Below are 23,841 nucleotides of genomic sequence, written 5' to 3' on the forward strand. Positions count from 1 at the left end.
AACAGGGCGAAGAGTTTTTTTCCAGCCTGCTACCAATGGATTACATGCGCTCAGAGACAAGAGGGACCACTTGTGTGGTCAGTAGTTGGCTGCTCCTCTCTTCAAACTTTAGAGGTCTGACTGTAGTAAAGAATCATATGAGCCTGTCAATCAGGAGAATGACGCATTCATGTTGAACTCCAGTATGAGCTCTTAATATGAGCAGCTCATTGTTCCAGTCATCCAGTCACATGATGTTAGTTTCCAAGCATAAAAGTGTGGAGTTATAATGATCCGTCTTTGCCAAAGGACTTGCTGACACAGAGTTATAAGCAAAATTTGACGGAAACAGCACAAATGGCCACCCTTTTCCGATTTTGTGTTTTCTTGTTTTTAGAAAGATAAAGTTTTAAAATATTATTTAACATACAGTAACACAGTGAAACCTGCCAAGCTCTGTGGCATGCATTGTCCGGTGAGTGACAATTGCTTTGGACCCCCAAGGAAAAGCAGTAGGAATAGAACAACCTTATATAGGCAGATCCCACTGACTGCCAGAGAGCTCTTATCGTTACACAAGTATGCACATACACACAGTCTTTCTCACACTCGCACATGAAACAGTGATCAGCACTAACTAAGTAGTTTTTTTGTACTTTACAAAACTAAACATGATCCATATAAATGTTACATTGACCATCATTTTTAAAAAGTCTGAATCTGCTTGCGGTTTCTGCCTGCTGAAAGTTTTTCATCACCACAGTCGCCTCAGTGCTTTTTCTTGGTGGGAACTAAAGGATGAATAATATTATAGCTGAGGGACTTACCACAAATTTCTTTTTTTTTAACTTTTCGCTAATGAATTGTGTCTTTCTAAAAATCTATACACTGAAATGGCATCAGAATGCTTAATTCACGAGTGTCTCAGGGCCTCCCCACTAACTTGGAGTATTTCTATGATCTCCACATCTGTAGAAATGACTCAGACAGACAGTAGCCAACTCATGTAAACAAAAAACTTATCATGGTAGACTAAAATAATAAGAGAAGCTACTCCAGCAGGTGGATACTAAAAGAAAATACTCACCTTAATCACAATTTGTTCACCCTGGCAAGCAATACAGATGTATCTGCTGACATACCAGCAGACCACAAAATAGCATCTTGCTGAGGCTGCAAGACTCCCTAATTTATCATCCACACTCCAACATGAGTAAAAGTTTATTTCTATGACTTATTATTTATTCAAAGATTGAAAACCTGCCCTATATGAAAACTGCCCAGACATAATTGATAAGCGCTATACAGATAATCTTAATTTGACTTGACAAATCCTAATTAAAATTAAATTAACCTGAGAGTTAAAACTATCCTAAAACTATCACCTGTAAGAATGTTTGACTTTCACCTTGTACTTATTTTCTGCCTGGTAAACAAACTGCACACCCTCCACATCTTCTTTTGAAATCTCTTACCCCAACTGTCTGGCACAAGTACCACTGTGATTTATAGCTTCCTGAGTGTGCTCGCCCTGAATCTACTTCAAAGGTATCAATCCAAAATACTCTCAGGTTACCACTCATCTTATTACAGATGCTATGTGCCTTCTGATCAGCTATTTTCTTGTTCCATCCATCCATCATGGTCATCTGTAACTCCCACACTTTCCACTTTTATTGCCAGGGAGGTGATGCACTGACTCAACCTTAACAACCGGGATTAACTGAAGAATTTCTTTTCACAATATGAAACTATCAAACTCACAATGTGCAAATATTTTTATTTAAAAAATGATAGAAATGCCTCAGTGTTTGTCTTAAAAAGGGGCACAGACTGAGGCATTTCTGAATGGACTCCATAAGCGATTCCCATATAGCATGCCCCATAGGCTGTAGTGACAGACACGTGAGGGCTGCAGAGCATCGTGTGTGACTGGTTGACAGTCCTCTGTGAGGGGGCTGGAAAGCACAGTTGCCTCAGCATGGTCTGGATATTCTGGACAGGGTGTGTACAGACAGATCAAAGCACGACAGAGTGTGGAGACACTACAGAGGCCCGGAGACTCTGTCAAGTGACTCTGTCTGACAGTGTATCCCCTTTAAATATGTTACTCAACTGCTGATGGTTGGAGAGGGGTTTCCTAACACTGAACCACATATATGAAGATACAGAAAAATGTACCACACAGATATAAAACTCTGGAAGAGAAAATAGCACCAGTGGAAAAAAAAGACTATTTCGACAGACACCACATGTAACTTTTCCATTAAGTTTTATTTCATCTAATTTTGTTATCCACGTCATATTCAAGTCAAGTCAAGTTAAATTTTATTTCTATAGCCCCAAATCAAAATTTGCCTCAGGGAGTTTTTCAATCCGTTCAACACCCCCTGTCCTGTAAACCCTCAAAAGAGTAAGGAAAAACTCCCCCAAAATATATATATTATTCCCACTTTCCCCAAAACAAAGAATCACGTCATTGATTTAACAACCCATCTCCAAATCTGAATTCAGATGGTGTCTGGTGGGGGCATGATATCAACATTGCATGCCCGTTGCCTCATGCTTTGCTATGTATAGCGCTTCTCCAAATCCTGTTGTGGCTTTAGTCTGGCAGATTTATAGAGGGGGGGTTCAGATGATGCTCACTGAGATCACTACCTCTGGCTTTGTTGATACCATTATCTGTCTTTTGCAAACATAATTGTGCACTATCAGGAATAGATGGAGGTCACCGCGGGGCAAATGTAAATTGTCATAATCAGTCATTATAACCAGAGTGGTAATGGACAGTCCACAGGACTGTTGTTGTTCAGGTTGTGTGCAAATTTCTGTGTGTGTGTGTGTGTGTGTGTGTGTGTGTGTGTGTGCGCGCGCTGGTGGATAAGGATAGACCAAAAGGTATGAAGCAGGTTGGAAAACTGTCAGCTCTTCAGTTTCACTGTGGCATTTATTTACCAGCTCCATAGCCATCCAATAAATAGTGACCTTTCAGTGTGTGCTCATGAACCTTTCACTCACGACTTCCTCTTGTCCCTTGCTCTTTGTCCAGTTATAATCTCATTTGTAGGGCTGGGTACCAAATTACGATACTTTTACGACACCAGCTGTATTGCTTTGATTCAGTATTGAAAAATGCCTTTTCATTCGGTACCAAATTTCAATACCTGAGGAGTAAATCTAATCAACTTCAGTGAGCAAATAAGAATGCAGCTTATACCAAAATCTGCTGGTGACTGGCTATCTAATGTTACATGCTGTTGAAGCATAACATGGGGATCACTGTTAATTTATTTTTTCACCACCAGCTACTTGTCTACACAGATAACTAAGTGAAATTTGTGCCACTTGTTAGCTGGCCAGTGCAGCTAACCTGTTAGTTTGTCGTGGAGTCTGTTTGCTATCGTCCACCAGGATGAAAGCCCCATCATGTTCTCTCCTCATGACTATGGGGATGCATAACCTGGAGCCAAGGCAAAAAGTGTTTCTGGCAGTTGGCATCATAGACATATATAAGTAGACGCTGTATTGGCCTTTGAATTGTAGGTCAACGTCGCAGTCATATTGGTCCAGTCAAGCTGCCCTGTAAACACATACATGTAAACATAGGAGCTGCATTTTGTTGTTAATTTATTTTTTATTAATGTTCGTTTGACAGCTATTTATATTATTTTTCATATAGTTCAATACTGTATAGATATTTCATCAATTACTTCTCCTTTGAAATGTGTAATTGTAGCATAATGTATAAACTCATTTCCTTTGACATTGATTTTATAAAATTGGTATAAAAAATATTGCTTAGGAACCAGTATCAAAGTCAAGGTATTGTTAGGTATTCTTTGTCTTTGCAGAAATTCGTCTCACCAATATTCTTCTTTTTGTGTTTAGTTTTAGTGTAACTGGTAATTGGAGAACACCTGCCTTCAGCCTCCAGCAAACCATTATGCCCTTGACTCACTGTCAGTGTCAGCCAAAATGAATGTCCATGCAGTGTTTTCTGTGCAATTAAACAATCACAACATTTTTGTCATGAGCAGGTACTGTCTGTACGTCTGTCTGTCTGTAATTTCTCACCAGGAAAGTAGTCCAAATGACAGAGTCGCTATTATATATGGCTGTACTGAAGCATGAGGACCAATCAGGATGTCAGTGTTGATGTCTAGTTTAAAACTAGTTGATATTCTGTCTTAATGTCTTTTCAACCAGCTAAAAGGTGGTTACAGCATCAACATGTCACATAACACAAATATGTTTAATCATTTTGATCATATATTCATTTGTAGGTTGAAAGAGAGACAATATTGAACATGAAGGAATTTCTCCAAAGTTATGTGTCACTGGCAGGTGAAATGTGGTCAACACACAACACAAAGACGTGTGGTCAACACATTAAATGTTTCATATAAAATGTCAGAAATACAATCTATACAGGCTGTGAACTGCCAATAAGAGGCACATCACACTGGGAGAAGTTCTTAATGTAAAATAAAGAAATTGCACTTCTTACTGTAGCCTAATGTGCATGTATAAGTACTTAGGCCAGGGAGGTATCCAGACTTTTTTGACTGACATGGCCTAAGTGGGGCACTGACTTAAAAAGGGGTGGCCTCATACCCCTGACGTAGACCTATTGCCTATAGGGTCGACTGTATGTACTGTATGTATGCACCAGGATGTAACACAAAGAGCAACAAAGACATTTTCATGATCAGGGAGACGTGGTCGATGAGTGGGTTAAATGCAGGATTTGCATCCAGTCCAGTTTTTTGGCTTCCAGCTGAGAAAAATGTTACTGACAACGTCTTCAAATAGTTGGTTGAAAAACTTTCACTTTTGAATTTTTGACACCCACTCCTTCATACTCCAGAGTTTGCCCTTTCTAGCTAGTAGTACAGCTGTTACAGATGTGACTGTGACCATTTGAAAGGCCAGTAACATCTTTTGAGAAGAAACATTGACACCTTGTGTATATTATATGAAGTTTTTAAGACTTTTTTCGACAATTGTGCAAAGCTCTGGAGTCAGCCTGTGCCCTTTTCTGTTTTGCACAGAAAGCTTAAAAAGTCAGTGTTGGATATAACTTACTTAAAAAGACTTTCAATGTTGTCTTTTACAGGAAAAAGAGCTGTGGTCTCTAATGGGAAACCAACATCTCAGGGAGACATATTTGTTGATCTATAACCCAACTAATGTGAAATATTGTCTATAAATGTGGCATATGAACTTGGGCCACTACATTAGTTGAATTTAGACATTTGCCACATTGATAGATGACTGTCGACCCCAGCAAAGATTTCATCGCACTTTGCTGTGTGGTACTCTTCTGAAAAGGTTTTTATGAAACTTGGACTGATCCACCTTAAACTAATGAAGCCAGCTCCTGCTTCAAAAGAATGACTCCTGGCCAATATTAAGAGTCTCCTCTTGTTTGGTTCTGTTGAATAATCAAGTGGTTGAGTGCATTCATATTATTTTTAATGTCAGTTAATGAAAAACATTTCACACAAATGATGTTCCTAATGATCTTTGAAGAACCCTTGCCATATTATTATCACAGCCACAGATTTGTAAAAAATAAAGGTTAAATTGAGAAATAAGTGTTTGATGTAGCTGCCTGTGGAGCAAACAAGCTCCTGAGATAAATCACTATTAAAGCTGCGTGAAACACCAGCTGCATGGAGAACACGCTGTTCTAATCCAACTGGGATATTACAGCACCCAGATCCAAGATGGTTTGAGTGGCGAGGTGTCGACACGGAGAGATGAGGAGAGGGGCACGCCAGTGGACAAACAGGGGTAAAGGCAGTTATTATTGGGATTTTAATCAAGTATTAACAAGTCTTTTGGGGGCTGGGGCTAGATTACCGTGTTCATAGGACCAAAAAACTACAGAATATTGATATTTTTAGATCAGCGTCTCTCTTAACATCTTAGAAAATATAAAATCTATAATCAAGATTTGTGAGGGTCTGTCGTGAGAGTTTATTGGCAGGGTGGCCCGGTGCCAAGTGTACTCCCAAACACCTCCCAACACGCAGGCACAGTTGGACAGCAGATTGTTTTGATGTTTGACAGGTCTCTGTGGAAACTGAGCTTGGCTTTGTACGGACGTCTGGCCCACTGCTGAGGTTGTGACATCATCTTCTGGATATTCACACCAGTGTCAGCTCCAAGGAAGCAGAAACAGGAGAAGACTTGACCTCCAAGGACAGCTGTGTGCCCCACACACTCTCACACACACACACACACACACACACTGTGCTTTACGTAGCACTGCACTGCTCACACTGCCTTCAGCCAATCACATCCACAGACTGCAAACATGCAGTGTTTTCCTATACTGACTTAATGGGCCGTGGTTAATAGTGCAACGCACTCTACATCAGACAGAAGCTGACAACCATTGTGATTGACTGGGATAAATTTGGCCTGTTTCCATTTTTAATTTAACATTTAAGGAATGAAGATGCTGAAAAATTTACTTCTCAAGCAGATAAATGACGTTTTGTTTGCATTTACTGGCATAAAATGGAACGTTAACTTTTGTGACAGATATTAGAACAAAGATACTGAATATGAAACCCTGCAAAGTTATATATTTGATTTCAGTGCATTTACCAGTTTTTGATATAATTTTTTGATAGTAATATAAAATGGTCTGCTGCCCAGTGTTGACCACAGCTGCTATGTGTGTGAAAAATTCCATACAATTTGGGGGGTTTATTAACAAATCTACAAATGTTTTCAGAAATATTGCAAATCTATCCATCTGGGAGCTCAAAGCCCTAAACATGTTGCTAGAGCATCCTCAATTAACTTCATCTATTTAATAAATTAAAAAAAATATATAGAGGATAAATGAACACCAATGTGACAGATTTTTATTCAGGTGGAATTACAGTGACCTCTAATGGTAAAAGCGAGTGCTGTAAAATACCACCAATGTAGCAGCTTCCCTGCTCTATGATGCTTACAGACAGACCTGGGCAAAATATGGCTCAAAGGTTCCAGAAGGCCATCATGAGTATTTAGGAATATTGCACTTTAAGTCTAAATCTAGAGACAGTTGATATAATTTTGCTAACCATTAAACTGTTATCAGGCCTTTATTCTGAAAGCATCAGTGCAGTGGTCAATGATAATGATAATAAACTGTGTTGTTTATATTTAACTGTAACTTTACTTACTCAGTGCCATACACCCATGTTGTTTCCATTGTTATTGTACTGTTGCTGCTGCTATCACTGCAACCTGTATCCATCATGCATTGCATAATATAAAACTTTAAGTTTTGGACCCTGCCAACTAAAATAACTAGCCAACATTACATGGCAATTCAGAGGTGCTGACAAACAGTAGAAATGCATTACTGTGTTAGCCAGCTAGTAGCTTATATACATGTATCAAACACTTCTGACTAGGGACACTGGACTGACTGTGAATGAATTTGGTGTGGCGATGACCAACAGAAACCAGCGGCTGCAATGTGGTGATGATGATGATGATTTCTTCTATTCCATTCAGCCAGTATTAAAACTTTATATCAGATATCTGTCTGACCCACAGCAGGCTGATCAATTTCTCATGTGACCCCACCCCTGCTATAAGGTCACCTCACTTGTAAATATCTGGAACACACACTATGTCATATGAATTTTAATTGAGTTGAATACAAACACCTGAGTCATACAATGTACAGAGTAAAAAATAAACATGAACCTTCTAGTAACGGTTAGGCACTTTGTCATTTCAGCAGCATAAAAACAATAAAAAGGCCGACAACAACAGTCTCAATACAAACTAAATACAAAGCTTCATAATTTTTAACTCTATCTCCATGCAAGAAGCATTCTTTAAGTAACCTGATGTACAGTACATAGAATAGATACAGTATAAAAAGTAAAAATAAAGGCAGTACTGGAAATAATAAATATTTACCAATAAAGAGGAAGATAAAGTAGACCTGCACACATAATTAAGGCAAGACACAGATGAAACATTTTTGTCTTCCTTAGTTTCACCAAGTGGATGAATAAAATATCTAAAGGGGATGAATCCCAGTCCACTGTACACAAACATTACTTATTTTTCTGTTTCTTGTTCAGCAAGTCGATAACAGATGTTCCTTTACGTTTTTCACCTAGGAGAAAAACAGAAAAAGAAATACTGACAGATTAGGATTGTCTGTAAACTTGAATAACATCAAAGGAGATAAACCTATTATAAAAGTATTTGTGTTTTGCAGTACCGCGCTTTTTGCTGGGTGATTCTGCAGTGTCTGCGGACCTCTTAGCATAAGCTAACTTCATCCTCTGGATGTTCTTCTTGCTGATCACTTCATGCTGTACGATAGGATGAGGGTAGTCTTTACCCACAATGCATCCTGCTGCCTGCTGGATACTGCGTGGAGCTTTCCAAGGCTCGTAGATATACTGAGCTGGAAACTTCTTTAGAAGAGGAAGGTACTTTCTAAAACAGTAGAGTAGAGGAAATTATTATTTCACTCACACACACACACACACACACACACACACACACACATATACATATATATGTATGTGTGTGTGTGTGTGTGTGTGTGTGTGTGTGTGTACATAGATATATATGAATACTTTAAGATATATATTCAGAATTTTGTCCAGGTAATGTTCTTACTTGATATAGTCTCCATTTTTGTCTGTCTTCTTGCCAAATGCAACTGGAGAGTAAACTCTGAAGAACTGGTGGAAGAAGGCACTCGCTGAAAGCCACTGCCAGTTTCCAGCATTCAGAGCCCAGTCTCCATCCAACAGAAGTTCCTCAAACACCTTCAGGAGCAGTGAACAAATTGTCAGAATACTATTTTACCAATTTAAGATGACATTCCTATAACACTATCAGACTCATGATAGTCAGTTCAACAAACAGAGAGATCATTTTATCAAACTTTGTGCACCTCCCACTGGAACAATGAAAGACTGCATCAACTTTTTTCACATGCAGTGGGGCTGCTAGAGACCTATAAACTGTCTTTATAATAGGCTACAAAAAGATAAAATCCTGTAGTTATAATGAACATTCTGATGATAAACAACTTTATTTAAACAACAATTGATGGGTCCAATTGTTAATCATTTAACAATGTTTTGCAGTATGTTTCACTGCTAAATAGCCATTTATCAAATCTTAAGATACTTTTTAAAGGTCTGAATAGGTTCTCCAAAAATGTTTGGATATGTATGAAACTAAGTTTGTCTGATAAAGATAAAGGTAACTCCAAAACATTCTCTTGTAAAAAAAAATCAAAATGGCCTTATTGTCACAGCATGGTCATGTACGACCTAAAAACAAACAAACTCTGACACATTTCGGCATCAAGTCCTCAGCAGGGAGTCAAACGATCATGACCATTTTTCTGGTAAGGTTAGTTTAATTTATCGTTCTGATTTGAAAAATCCATTCCAAAGCCATTTCATCCAGACTCGAACACAATGAGGTGTTATTTTATAGCTGTGTACACTGTACAGCAAACTGCCCCTGCAGACACACGAAGTGGGCCTGGATGTGTTTTGTTCTCGTTCTTTCATAAAGACACCATCACGCTAAATGTCCACAGTATCAGTTTACACACCTTCTGTCCTTCTTCCCAGCTGATCCACAGGTCTCCCCTGGTGAGAAAACAAGCAACAGCATGTCTGGCCAGGTGGTGGATCCAGCCCTCCTGCCTCAGCTGAGTCATGATGGCATCGATGAAGGGAAAACCAGTCCGAGCCTTAAGAAAAATACAGGAAATATTTATAATACAGGAAATTAGATCATGTCTAATTAACAGTGACGTTGCTGAATTATCATGAAAACTCTTCCTCCAACAGCATAATTTATCTTCTTTTCCTTGATTACATTTTAAAATAAGGTTAAAGGACTCAGTACCTCTCTCCATGCAGCCAGATATTCAGGGTTTGTATCCCAATCAACCTGGGTACAAACACAGTTGCCCTCCATCTTGTTAAAGTTAGGGATCCCCACACTAGCTGTGTAGAAGAATTCTCTCCACAGAAGCTGACCATGCAGAGATACTGGAGGATCTGAGTGCTTCTTCTGCAAATACCAGAATTACACAATAGTCACAACTTAAGTCAAGGTTTAACAGGATCTCAAAGTTAGGACCATGCATTAATAGCTAAATGTATTCTAACATATTTTCTGTTGTTTCTATAGCTTAAAGCAACATAGAGTTAATTTTTTGCATTATACATTAAGGAAAATTAAGCTAAAATACCATCAGTTCTGCAGCCTTGTTTATAGTGAAGCACGCTACCTACGAAAACTGTACCGTATGACTTACCCCCTGATAGACGTCTGTCAGCCTCCACCAGAAGGTGCGAGCAGACAGGCAGCCAAAAGTGACATATGGACTGAGAACAGTGGTGCTGGGGCTCAGAGAGTTCGGAGACGTCTGTGGCTTCTCAAAGCTACACACCCATCCCTGAAGTAAGAAAACAGATGAAACATGTAAACTTGACTTAGCATATATTCATGCATTTCTCTCATAACACCATGATTAGAAGACGTTTAAAATAATCAGATGTCTATGTGTTTGAAGCTGAAATACCGTTCTTTTCATATGTTCATCCAGTCTCCTCAGAGCCTCCTGTTCTCCTCCTGGGAACTTCTCCTCCTCCACGAGCGCTGCAGTGTCCTGGCCGAGCTCCTCCAGTGTCGGGATCCCATATTTCTTGTCATGGTTTTCTGAACATGGGGTCTTCACACCTTTTGACAGAAGAGATATATTTAAATTTGACACTTAAACATTTAAACAAACTAGTCCTAGTGTTTATTCCCATGAAGACTTTATGAATACACCAGCACTGTCCAATGTTGTTTGTAGTACCTTTCATATCTTCCGTGGTGGGAGCAGGGATGGGTTTCTTAGGGGCACCAAGACTCTTCACTATTGCCTGCATACGGTTATAAGTGAGGGGAGGCTTCCCATTGTTTTCCTCAAGTATCCTGCGAAGACATGACAGATAGAAAAGTGCATCAGTCTTAAAAAAATTAAATAAAATATTGCATTAGTAACAACTGTTTAGGAAGATATACTGTAAAGAAACAAAAATTGTGTGAATGCCCCGATATGCGTACACTAATACCTGTCTATATCATAAAGAGTGTGTGAGATTTTGTAGATGACTTCGACTCCGTGTTCATTGGCCAGCGCTGTCACTGTTTTGTCCCGTTCCAGACTGTAGGGCTCTGTGTCGTACTCGTAGGTCAGCTTTGTTACTTTCCACTTGTGGAACAGCTTGGGGAACACGTCCTCTGGCTTCCCTCTTACAACAAACAACCTGAAAAATGACATTATGACAATGTGTATGATCACAACAGTGCAACCAGTCTGAATTAAATCTTGTAATTGTACGCCTTCTAACAGCAATCATGATTGTTTTATTTATTTTTTAGCCATTTTTACTTTCTTAAATTGTGTAGGATTTTTGTGGTATATATAGGATATAGATCTGCCTGAATCTCACACATTGGGCCTTTAATATCCAATATTAATGACTGTCATCCTTGTGTCTCTACCTGGAGTTTAGCTTCCTGAGGTTGCAGTCCAGGTCTTTGAGGGCTCCGATGAGGAACCTCCAGCGGTTGACACCCACACAGGTGTTGTTGTGAAGGTAAGGGTCCAAGATGAACACTGGGTAGAGCTCCTTACAGTCCCTCAGTGCAGCCATTAGTGCTGGGTTGTCATGCAGCCGCAGTCCCTTGCGGAACCAGTGAATACAGGTGTGAGCCATGCTGAATAATCTGTGAACACCAAAACAAACACAGACGTTTTTAGGGCTTATCTTAAACCCACTAAGTTAGTATATGGTAGAGCTGAGCAATGTGGCTTCTAAATAATATGTTGACATGTCTAGGCTATTCTGCAATATACAATATATCTCCCGATATACACACAGTGTGAACTGTGAAATATAGAGTACAATAGGACTGGGTGATATAGACAAAATCAAATATCACAATTATTTTTGACCAAATACATCAATATCACTATACATATATACACACATATATATGTATATGTAATGACTAAGTGGGTAAAGATATTAGATAAACTGGAGTGATCGGTTCAGAAGATTAAAACACTTTACTGTAATGCAGCTTTTACAACTCTTATGCCTTTACACGACGTAGCTTTATATATATTGCCCAGGCCTACTACATGAGCACAGGTAAACAAACATTGCAGGTAGTACATTTTCATTCTTGCACAAGTATTGTCTGCAAGTCCAAACAGTGGCAAATGTAACAATATGAGCTTAAATGTAACAAAACGTCACCACATTTTACAGAAGTGCTTGACATAGATGCGTTTTAAAGTTTGAAGTAAAAAATATAAACCTACACAGCTGCAGAAACAATGTGTTTGTCACACACACGGATCCAATACAGCGAACCAACGATATAATAACATGTTTCTGCGTCAATGAATTACATGCTTTAATTGAATCAAAAATATACAAAGTTGCGAGGCATAACTTTACCTTAGTTTTCCTTTATCTACAGTCACAAGTCCGCTTGTTTCGTAAGCTGCCGTAGTAAAATAAAACTCGTGTTTGGTAATCACACGTTGAACGTGTTACAAAACCGGACGCTTTGTTACGTATGCAGCAAGCTCGGCCAATCAGAGGAGAGCTGGGTGAATCCCCACATTTAAAACCTGCAGTTTATCAGTTTGTACACCAGATGGCACTGTAGTGTAAACAATAGTAAATTTTTTAATGATTAAAACCAGCGCTGTTTAACATTATCACACTAACTTTAATGTTAATGATAGCTGTCGTCTGAGATATTATTTCACCCTGTCTCCGCTGTCCTGTCAGAAGACCCTCGGGGATATTAGAGAGTTTACCCAGCTGCAAGTTAAATGTAAAACTGGACAAATTATTGAATGTAAATCTTCACGCTGTTTGCCGTCCAGGTTTACTTTCCATGAGTCCGGAACAACACACAGTACAAGGGGAGTATTCCCCCTGCAGACCAGTAATTCTTAATGTGAGGGACACACTGAGACCGTATTCTGTTAATCACCCCGTGTTTTGACACAGTAGAAGCCATCAGCTCATCGTAGCTCGCCGTGATCGTATAGTGGTTAGTACTCTGCGTTGTGGCCGCAGCAACCCCGGTTCGAATCCGGGTCACGGCATTGTGGAACAATGTCACGGCAGATGAGTTGTCCTTTTACACTTACGCAATTGTTTTGCGGTGCTGAAATAATGGCACAAACCCGGTTATTCTTAAGGTAAGCAGTTTTACTTTATTTTTATGACTTAATATTCGTTCACCCAATCTACTCTATACTTTTTGTATACACTGTTTTTTGTGAGAAACAAAAAGAGAACTGCAACGTAATCCCGTTAAAGGCCACAACTCTGTATTGTAAAATGAAAATTTATCAAAACAGGAAATTGATGGAAGTAGATTCTAACTTGTATCTTATGGCATACTGGTTAAAGACAATATCCTTCTCATTATTTAATGAGGAACTTTTTAACATTCAAAGACTAATTTTATGACGGTTCACAACGACACAGTTGGTAGCAACAGGTAATTCTTCATGATGTCATTCCATTCAAAAAACACAAAAGAAAATTCGATTACATTTTACACGGACGTTTCCCCCATTTCTTTGTCCTTACCACCACATGACCACTAGAGGGAGACAAAGTCGAAGAAACCGGGAGACTATACAGTTAACAAGTTGGCTCAAACTTACCAGAGAGACCATCTCTGCAGTAGTCAGTTTGGACCTTTAAGGGTTTTTATTAGCACAGCAGCTCCCAGAAACAATCAAGATGGGCTATACAGAGGGCGTTTGGTTGCATGTAACCGTAACAAGATATTTAATCCTAAATGGTTGCAAGATAGTGCAATTAATGCATCTTTCTCCCCAGTCTAAATTCGTGAATGTGAATGACTGGTGTTAGAAACAAAGAAGTGACAAAAGACAAAAAAATTATATCATATGATTTCTGCTTCCAGAGTACTTGCAACACTCTACATTATTATTACTTACATTATTATTATTATCATATTATTGCTGCTGTTGTTGCTGATATTTGAAATTCATTTATTTTCTTCATTGCATTTAGAAAAAGTGGCCTACAACTTAGGCCCAAATTACCTCTTCTGTTAAACCGACTCTGACTACATGTGGCATAACTGAATATAATATGTCTAACGTCTTATGATAAAAGGCCGAAACATCCAGTGACGTCGAAGACCACAACCAATGATGTGTGGTACTAGTGGCTTAGTTAGTGGTCACCTCTAAGAACAACCCCACTCAGTCTTATGTAGTACTGAATCTTCAGGGATTGTAACACCCAGTCCTATTAATGAATCAGATGGAAACAATGTTTCACTTTGTTGTATAGCCTCCATGTTATACCGGAAAAAGACAGGAGACCCAACCTGTAAAGGAAAAAGTGTTTAGAATAAAAAAATGTGTTGCTGCATTCACGTTCTGTCGGAAATATCGCGCTTAAACAAAGAGTTGAGACCTTTAAATGTGTCATTGAGCGCCAGACATGTTTTTAAGAATATTAAGGTGATATACTTGATTATTATAGTGATTCATATGACACTGATTTTGTATGAATCAGTTAAAAGTAAGTCTTATTTGTATTTTGATTTTACTGTGTTTACGAAGCATATGTGTGGTATGGTAAATTGTATAAATGGTATAAAAGTCTATTTCATTCATCAACTTCTACTGCAGTAGAAAGCACCTGTCCATTGTTTGACTACCCCCCCATCCCCCGAGCTATGTTATTATTCCGAACCATGTGGCTGTAGTCACGACCAGCATCAGCCTATCGGAATTTTGTCTCCAGTCGTTCACTCAGTGAAGGCAGCATCTCACTCATTGCTCCGTTGGCTGACAGACTCGCCATTCAGCTTCCTTCAGCCCGCCCAGCAGCATTTACAGCGGCATGGCAACGGCGAGGAGACTGGGCTGGGGGGAGAAGGTGTGGTGAGGGGTGACACTAGTCTAACCGGACCAGAGAGAGAGCAGAAGCAGCAGAAACAGCAGCAGCAGCAGCAGCAGTAGCACTGTTTCCACTCATCCTCACTGACTGAAGGAAGAAACGCGCCGTGTGGTTCCTCTGCCAGTCAGATGAAAACGATGCACCACCGCCGCCGCTCCGCTCAGTCGCTGCCCCTGACCAGGTGTTGGACCACAGAACAGGGACGTCGTTAACGTGATCAAACTTGTATGTATGTGCTGTGCGCCCTTCTCCTCGGTCCCGTACACAGACGATCGAGAAGATGCTGAGCCGACTGATGAGCAGCAGCATCAGGAGTCTGGACAGGGAATGCAACTGCACTGTGAGGCTGCTGGACGACTCGGAGTACACCTGCACGATTCAGGTCAGTGGGGACCAACATTTGCTCTTCCTCAAATCACCTTGTTGTGGAGGACGTGATATTGGCACGTAACGGGGTGGGGATCAGGTGAAATGACTTTCCACCCAGCACATTTACTTTTCTCTATGTCAGTCTGCTGCTCACAGAAAGGATCTGATTAAAGGAGGTGTCATTCAGTTTCATCAAAATGTTTGAATGCTGCTCTATGGCCAGACGTCTGTCTGTCATCAGTGGGCTGCAGACGTTACCTGTGTGGACATCATGACATCATGTGGTGTGCATTGCGTAGCAAATTCAAGGATTATTAATCAGTACTGTTTTGAATTTCCAACAGAAGGTGGAAAATAACAAAATGATTTCTCCTTATACGCTGTTTTCATTTCAGCAGCTTCATGCATGAATTGATTTGAATGCATTATGAAACAAATCTGGATAATCTGATCTTGAACGATTTCAGTGGAGGCTCAGAGAGGATTTATGGCTCCTCTGGCTACATGAGACAGGCCAGAGGCACAAAGAGGGTTTTGGTCTGCAACCAGGAGAGGTTTAAGGTTGTTTAGATTCTAATTAGTCTAAATAGAGTCTGGACACATCCTCATTTGTCTCAACAAAGCAGGGGTCATACCCTCAGTTGTCAATTTGCCCTTCAAACTGACCCTGGATTTGATTATGGAGTATCACCTTGGTATGTTGTTGGACCCTCTGTTTTAATGGAATGCATCATCTGTGATAAAAACTCTCATCTTCAGTTTTCAGTGTTTTGTAGGTGCTGGAAATCATTAAAAACATTTGAATCGTAATGTAGTGTTTCCTTTATCTCTGTCTTGTTTCTTATCAACTTGGTAGAAACTTCATACACTTCTTTTATCAGTAAAGACAGCTGAAGTAGTGCTAAATAACAACTTTAGCTCCTACTTTATTATCCATTTATCAAAGCTGAATGTTAGTGATTTTTAACTTTAAGGGACCAGTGTGTAGAACTTAGTGGCATCTAGCAGTGAACACATCGTCTCACTGTGTCCAAGCGTACGGGAGAACCTGCTCTAGAAAACGTGAAACTTGCACAAAACACAAATGGCCATATCTAGATCCAGTTTTTGGTTTGTCTGTTTGGCACTACTGTAGAAACATGGCTGTGGCATGGCAGTCTCCATGGAAGAGGATCTGCATCCCTTGTAGATATAAATGGCTCATTCTTAAGTAACAAAAACACAACGCTACTTGTTTTTAGGTAATTATACTCTAATAAAAACATACTTTTTAATATAATATTCAATTTCTGCCAATAAATCACCGTAAATCTTAAAACCATGGTGAAAAAGCAACATATTACCACAGGATGGAAGTGACTACCCAAATAATCCAGTTTTATTAGACTTTTATTGAGAGATACTGTTATAAGAGAAGCGTAGTTCCTTTAAGTAATAAGTCAGTATGTAATGTGTGTGAGGTGCACAAGTAAAGGAGAGTGAGCAGCAGACTGAGAGTGACGGTCCATCTAACAGAGCAAAAGAAAAGGTGAGCAGTAGTTTGTCAGTCTGGCAGTAAATGTACAGTACAAGTTGCAGTGTGTCACTTAATAAAAGCTGCAGCTTCTCAAAACCAAGAAGAGTCTGTTATCCCCCAGCTATTGGACACAGGGCAGGGGAAGTAAGCTGAACAGGAAAGGCTGACATAAGGTTATCTTTGCACCTTGACAATGTTGGCTCTGGTGCAATTGTATCCCTTTCAGAAGCTTTGTAACCCTGCCTTGAGCTGCAGTGGGTTGTTTTTTTAGCGACCTGGCAAAATTAATTCTGAATCATATAAATACTGATAAATACAACATGTCTTTTGAGGTTATGTATCCACTTTTCTGCCTTGAAAACAGATGTTGATTTCAGCATGTTGTTAGTTGTCCACTGGCAATCTTATGATTCTTTGGGTTGAGTCTGTCGACCAATCAGAGTGTGTCTTTGACTTGCCAACTAATCAGAAGCTGTGTTCCTGACTTGTCAGGTGTGTCAGTGCTGATCCGTAGATGTATTAATAGCTTGCGCTGATGTCAATATGGAATAAAATGAGATTGACCTTTCAAAGTAAAATTTGCAGTGATGATGGTAGGCATCACATGACCACTGTATTGTGGTGATGTGGTTATCATAAAAGCCCTACACAATGGACCTTTAAAAGTAGTTTAAGTGCTTTTGGTCTCATTTCTGTGGTCTGTTAAGTATTACCTCCCTTGTTCTCACTTTGTGGTTGTAGTCATTTGTTTCAGCTATTATTTCAGTCCATCATTGGTTTTTAGTTGTTGTTGTTAATACAGTGGCATTGATTCCACTTCATGGTCACTTCTGAGGCTCTAGTTTGTGGTGCTGTTGTATAAAATGGACTGAGGTAGAATTTATTGCAAGTCTGCTCTGTTGCCTTTTAAAAGATAGGTGTTTATTTCTCTGGTAACTTGGTGTACATCAGTGTCCTTTGTTCCTGGTGTGACAGGTTTACTGATAGGTCTTCCACTTAATCTGGTGATATCGATTAATTCTACACATTGGATTAGTCCGTCACTCAGTGAGTCACTAGCAGACTTGTTTGAAGCATTTCTCTTTATTTCTCGCACTTTGAGTCGTCTCAAAAATCAATTGTTCTATTGACATGGATGAAGGCGAGACATGACTAGAGTCAGTAAACAGACGGTGTGTTTATAAGTCAGAGAGAGCAGAGGAGTAAGCAGCAACTGATTAACGTCTATTTACCTCCTTTGTAAATCAAGTGTGTGTGTGTGTATGTGTGTGTGTGTGTGCGTCCCTGTGACGTCTTGAGTGCGGCTGCATCATTGAGAAGTCTGCATCATATAACCTGGTCCTTTGAGTTGCTGGAGCGGCGTTTGATGCTTGTTACTCAAAGGGATTCCAACACCGCTGAATTAGAGATGACAGCACACAAAGACCATCACCACCTGTTCTTTTCTAAGATCTGACGGCAAAGGCAAAGCAAGCCTTTCAGCGTCTAACAACTTAAAGTGGCAGTGCTCGGGGGACAGATGAAATGCTGATTTTTATGCCAGTCTTAGGGCTTTTACGTGCTTGTCCTCATCCTGTCTGTGATTGAATAATAAATATCGGCTACATGTGGGAAGTACATGGGTGTTTTTCATGAGATTTCATCTAATCATATTTTTAATTTAACACTGTCAAATGGCTGTGGTAGTGATTTTCAGGCCCTGAGTTTAGCTTTTTATCAATTCCATTTTGAGAGAAAAAGAACACCCCCAGTTGGTTAAGCAGAGAGGAGTGCCAGCACTAAGCAATGTGGACAGTGTTAACAACAAAAGGTATTTTAGCCACTTAATGATGGTTCACCAAAACAAAATCAATATGATTTTAAGTGTCCACTGTATTTAGAATAATTTCATGGCTTTTCCTTGCTGTCAGACATCTTTTTCTGATGAGAAACCACCATTATGTAAGCCAAATATCGCTCTCTCCAAACCAACTAAATTCCTTGTAGTTGATGGACTACCGCTGCCTTGATCTGTTAGTTTGTTTGTGTTATTGTGTGACTTTGTTGAATCCAAACTAATGTTTTAAAACACCAATGTCACACAATAACGCAAACAAACTAACAGATTGAGACAGCGGAAGACCAGACAATCCTATGATCTGCAAGGTAAAATGACTGATTTCACCCATGGAGTTTGGTTGATTTGGAGAGAGTGATATTTGGCTTGGTTTCCTGACAGGAAAGGCTGTCTGATGGCAAAATACCGATCAGCAAAAACTGATATTCATTGTTTTTAGGTGGACCTTTTTTTAAGTGGCTAAAAGACACATACAGTACATTGCTTAGCTGCCTACACCGGGATTGCTCCATGCATCTCCAACCTGGGGTCATGCTGACCAGCATCTACTGTGCAGCCCCACTTCAGAAAATCCTAACTGTTCCTCCAACACTATCAAATGGTTTTGGCAGTGAGTTTTGAGTTTAGATTTCTTTCTGTCATGGATGGAACTTTTGCCCAACTTTCCAATGTTATCTCTCTGTTTTAATGTTAATGTTTTACAAGCAAAATGCTATTTTTGCCCTCTGGTTAGGGGAAAACACAGTGTCTAGTGTTTTTTGTACAACCCGTACTTATTCCCCCTTCACTTCTGAGCAGCTCCTTCACCCAGTCATGATTCAAAGTTTTCAGCAGTCAAGATATGCTGATCCCACCCTTCTAGCAACTGAAAACACACAGCAGGGACAGAATGCTTAATATCTAGCGGAGCTTCTATTGAGAGGGATTAGCTCTCTGTTGGTATGTTTCATTATTTCCACCATGGGAAATAATGAAATATGCCATTATTCCACACTGTGGGACTCTTCATGAAGCACAACTGGTCTAAATGGAAACATAAAAAGGATCATCGGCTTAATCAATCGTCTATTGTTTACAACAACAACATCACCATTTATTTGCTGGCATTAGAATGTGTGAACATGGCATTCAGGGAGCGATATTAATTACGTTTTACACAGAGGGTTTGTAAAGCTAAATAAGCACAAGTGAAAATTTTTCATCAGCATAAAGGACAGTAGAGTGACCTTACTGGCGCATGACAACATTGTTGGCTTACAGGAAATGGGAGCGGATGGCTGCTGTCCTCTCCTGCACACCTTGGAGATGTGGCCCAGAAAAAAGACCCCTCGTGGGGCTCAACGGCAGTCACACTCTCCATTTAGCTCAATTAGCCTTCACCTTGAACTGCTGCTGTTACACTGGAAACACATCATATTGGGATGATGGTATATCTGACCTTCATAAATGAAAAACATATCGGTGTGAAGGCGGCGTAGAGTGGAGTATAAGCACAGTCAGGAAAAGATGAGGCAATCAAGTCCTGCTTTTTTAAACTGGACACGGGGCCCCAGGCAACTCCTTTAGTCCATCAGTTTGCTTATACCTGCTGTACCAGCCTCATCAGATTCCACTACCACCACCCATTTACCTCACCCACGCTGTGTGCCTGTCCCCATCTCATACTGATGACATTGTTGCTGATTACATCATGACCCTGGAAGCATGGGGAGACTCGTGTTCATTGATTTCTCCTTTTCTTTCAACACCATTCAGCCCTCACAGGCTTCTCACAGCCACAGGTCACAATACGATCTCTTCAAGCCTCAATCCAGGATTGATGGACAAGGCTGTTTATTCCAGCAGAGGATTCAGCACAGAGTTAATTGGTTGAACGCCAGCAGAGGGCTGGTATGTGACTGTGCTGTGGAGGTGGCGGCTGCTGTGGTATAACACCGGAAGATGGAGCACCATGGAAGCTTTGGGAAGCCCTAGAGTAGATTCACTCTTGGAGCCTCCAGGCAGCAAGGAAAAACTGGCTCAGGAGAGACATGATTAAGAGTGGTATGTGGAAGTTACCAGCCACAGCACAATGGATAGTTTTACCTCACTATGGTCTGGCAGTAATGGTAGAAATGCTAAATGGAAAATGATCACTTGGTCACTTCCTCCAAGTAAAAGTGGTGGAGTTTCCGACTGAAAGTGGCTGGAACAGGAGTTGGTTTCCTCCATACTACTGGGCTGAGTTAAGAAGAGCTCAGAAATGTCTGCAGGGTCCATGTAGGTTTAGGCAAGGCAAGGGTTAGAGATTTGCATAACTTTATAGCCAAATAAAGGAATATGGGGTTCTGTTCTGTTTATCCAAAGCCTGATAAATCTTATTCTTGTTGTCCAAAAACTTTTAAAAACACTTCAAACTGTTGGACAGGATGACATGTTCTTTCATTACCATGAAAAAGGGTATGGTATAGAGCAAATCCCATATACAGCGTCCTAGTAACAGGAATTACAGTGCAGTGCATCTGAACTATACAATACTGAGACAGACAGATTAATTTGAGAAGAGCAGGGAACAAAGTGAATGAGTTTTAGAGAATTATTAATGTAGGGGGTTTACTGCATGTGCATCAACCTTTACTTTCCAAAATAACGCTTTAATGAGCAACTGTGTAAGATTTATGGGGATCTATGGATAGAATGTGGGAGAAATTTAATACACTATTATAAGTATGTGTCACCTGAAAATAAGATTTGTTGTGTTTTATTATTGTAGATCCACTGTACATTTTGCTTGTTGTGCTCTGGACAGCTTTGAATTATGTAGTCATAGAGTGTGGTTAAAGAGCGAGGGTCTAGCACTGTCATCCAGCAGTATCTCATTAGATTCTGCCCTATATCTTATACTGTTAATTTTAATGAGTTTATTATTGGAACATGCAAGCTGTGTGATTGACATGAACATTCATAACGTGAATGATGAGATGTAGATCACACACTCAATCTAACATTTTTCATTTGCTAAACATCAACAGGGTAAAAACAGATTACACTTTTATCACTCGTAAGTCAGCATCACATAATGTACACGACTCATTGCCTGAGGAAACACCACAGCGACTGGTCTTGGACTACTTTTTCAAGGTGGATACTGTGGGTCATTTGCTCTACATTAATATTCCAACCATGAACTAAAAGATGTATATCAGAGATTGAAAGCGAGATGAATGATAGAATGGCATTGATCGCGAGAGACGTACCTCATCACAGTGAGTAAGTGCTTCAGTCACCTGGCACCAGCTCAGACCCTGTATAGTCCACTAATGAAATTAGGGCCGTTCCTTTGAAGCCAAATGCAGAAGTTGGAAGGAGCTCCTCTTGTTATGCGTTTTGAATGCATTATTGAAATAGGTTGCTCTTGTCTCCTAAGTGGTCTCCCTGCATATCTCATATTGTTTTCTTCTTAGTGTGCACTTGCTAAAATTGGAACAGAGGTTGTAACATATTGTGTTTTCATACATGCAGGGGTCTGTTCTTCCTCTGCCTTTCACCTCCTCGCTGAAATAATGATAGTGGCTAAATTTTGCAACATCTTTCCTCTGAATCAGAACAGATTTTACCATTTTGTCCAAACCAGACCTCATCCAAACACTAATGTGCAAATGCATTTTATTTATTCATTCATTTATTTTAGCCCAGACAAAGAGCTCAGAGAGTGCTGGAGCATTTTACATTAACAAGTTAAAACATCAATGTATTGTTCTATCCTGACGTAAATGGTTCTAATGTACTGAACTATAGCGGTCTTTGATTTATCCATGATATATTACAGTCCACTTAAGAGAGAGGGCTTCGGATGCTGACATGGTTTTGATAGGATGATGAGGATGTACTGCGATCACATGTATGCTATACATGTATACAGAATTAGTGTTTTACACTATACTGAAATGATTAGCTGATTATTTGATTTCTCAATATAAAATGAATTCTTGGTTATTTTGATAATCAGTAGATCATTTGATGTACTTACCAAGAAAAAAGACTAAGGGCTCTTTTTTTGAGGCAGTGACTAGCCCAAGCAGCACTCTGACCTTTTGGTATTTTCTTGACCTTGAAATTCACTTTGTGTTGCTCTGTGTGGAATTTCAGTGCCAAGTGCAGAGCACACGGTGCACAGGTGAGAGGAGGGGAACAAACATGGGAGGATAATTCAAATGAGGCAGTGCAAAGCAAGTTGTTGGTATTATGGTGAAAATGGGGTCTTAGACTTTTCTGACAATGGATGTCCCAGAGCCACATCTCTTTCTGGCACACTCCGCTGCCCTTTTGGGGATTTTTGTCTACATGAGCCCACAAAATAAATAAGCAATTTTAATTAATAACTCTCCACTGTATACCATTTGCATAAAAAAATACATTTAAATAAAAATATGAGCATTTATTGTGTTTAAAGCAGGAACATCTGAAAATCAGTCTGCATTTATCTATAAATAAGAGTGTTCACAGCTGTTTAAACTGCATGAAAATGTTTCTCAGTTCAAGTTTCTGCAGCCGTATGACAGGACAGATATGTTGATAAATCTGCACTCTCTGATTGAGAAGTGCCGTGCCAGATTGCAGTGCCATTGTACATGTGGCCGTCCACCATGTTTACTTTGATTAAATTACATGCAAATGACACCAAGCTGCTACAGAATAATCACACACACACCAGACGGGTCAGTTATAACTCTGTATGCTGTTGTTTATGTGAGAGATGTCCAGTTACAGTGGCTAATCAACCCTGTGTCACTGCGTCCTTCAACTTGTTTTTTTGGTAAAGTGGCGGTTTTATCCCAGGAATATATGTGGTGCAAAAGCTGTTGTGTCACCTTTTTTGATATGATGCTGGGTGGAAAGTCATCAAAGTGCTTCCAGTTCATCTAAAGACGTACCAATCCACTTCTTTTCTGTTCTCATTAAATTCTGATATTTAAATGTGGATATCTGCCAATACCAATACTATACCAATACCACTGCTATTTTTTCCCTTGATGTGTATGATTATTAATTATTGTCATTATTATTATTATTCGTAGTAGCAGTAGTAGTCAGATTACAAGGCTGAAACTGAACTGCAGCCC

The 23,841-nt window shown here is 39.7% G+C and overlaps 2 protein-coding genes and 1 non-coding gene across 3 annotated transcripts in view; 2 read left to right on the plus strand and 1 right to left on the minus strand.

Annotated features, from left to right (window-relative positions):
• Positions 1-7,622: 7,622 nt before the first annotated feature.
• cry5 (cryptochrome circadian regulator 5) lies at positions 7,623-12,649 on the minus strand. The gene is made up of 11 exons (XM_084719888.1): positions 12,510-12,649; positions 11,545-11,769; positions 11,112-11,306; positions 10,853-10,971; positions 10,574-10,731; positions 10,307-10,447; positions 9,892-10,059; positions 9,593-9,733; positions 8,638-8,789; positions 8,231-8,451; positions 7,623-8,122 (listed from the first exon to the last, which is right to left on the minus strand). Exons 2-11 carry the CDS (start codon positions 11,757-11,759, stop codon positions 8,061-8,063), a joined length of 1,572 nt encoding a protein of 523 aa, XP_084576014.1. The 5' UTR covers positions 11,760-11,769; positions 12,510-12,649; the 3' UTR covers positions 7,623-8,060.
• A 450-nt stretch (positions 12,650-13,099) lies between these two features.
• trnah-gug (transfer RNA histidin (anticodon GUG)) lies at positions 13,100-13,171 on the plus strand. The gene has a single exon. It is a non-coding gene; the product is annotated as a tRNA-His (tRNA).
• Positions 13,172-14,708: 1,537 nt separating this feature from the next.
• The window catches only part of LOC146333134 (FERM domain-containing protein 5-like), a 96,131-nt gene continuing 86,998 nt past the window's right edge, over positions 14,709-23,841 (plus strand). Inside the window, exon 1 of the mRNA XM_084719894.1 lies at positions 14,709-15,399. Within this exon, the coding sequence (XP_084576020.1) occupies positions 15,298-15,399 (102 nt within the window). The 5' untranslated portion in view covers positions 14,709-15,297. The remainder of the gene's footprint in view (positions 15,400-23,841) is intronic.

The sequence above is a fragment of the Lutjanus erythropterus genome, chromosome 1, assembly GCF_056507025.1.
Source record: "Lutjanus erythropterus isolate fLutEry1 chromosome 1, fLutEry1.hap2, whole genome shotgun sequence".
Lineage (NCBI taxonomy): Eukaryota > Metazoa > Chordata > Actinopteri > Lutjaniformes > Lutjanidae > Lutjanus > Lutjanus erythropterus.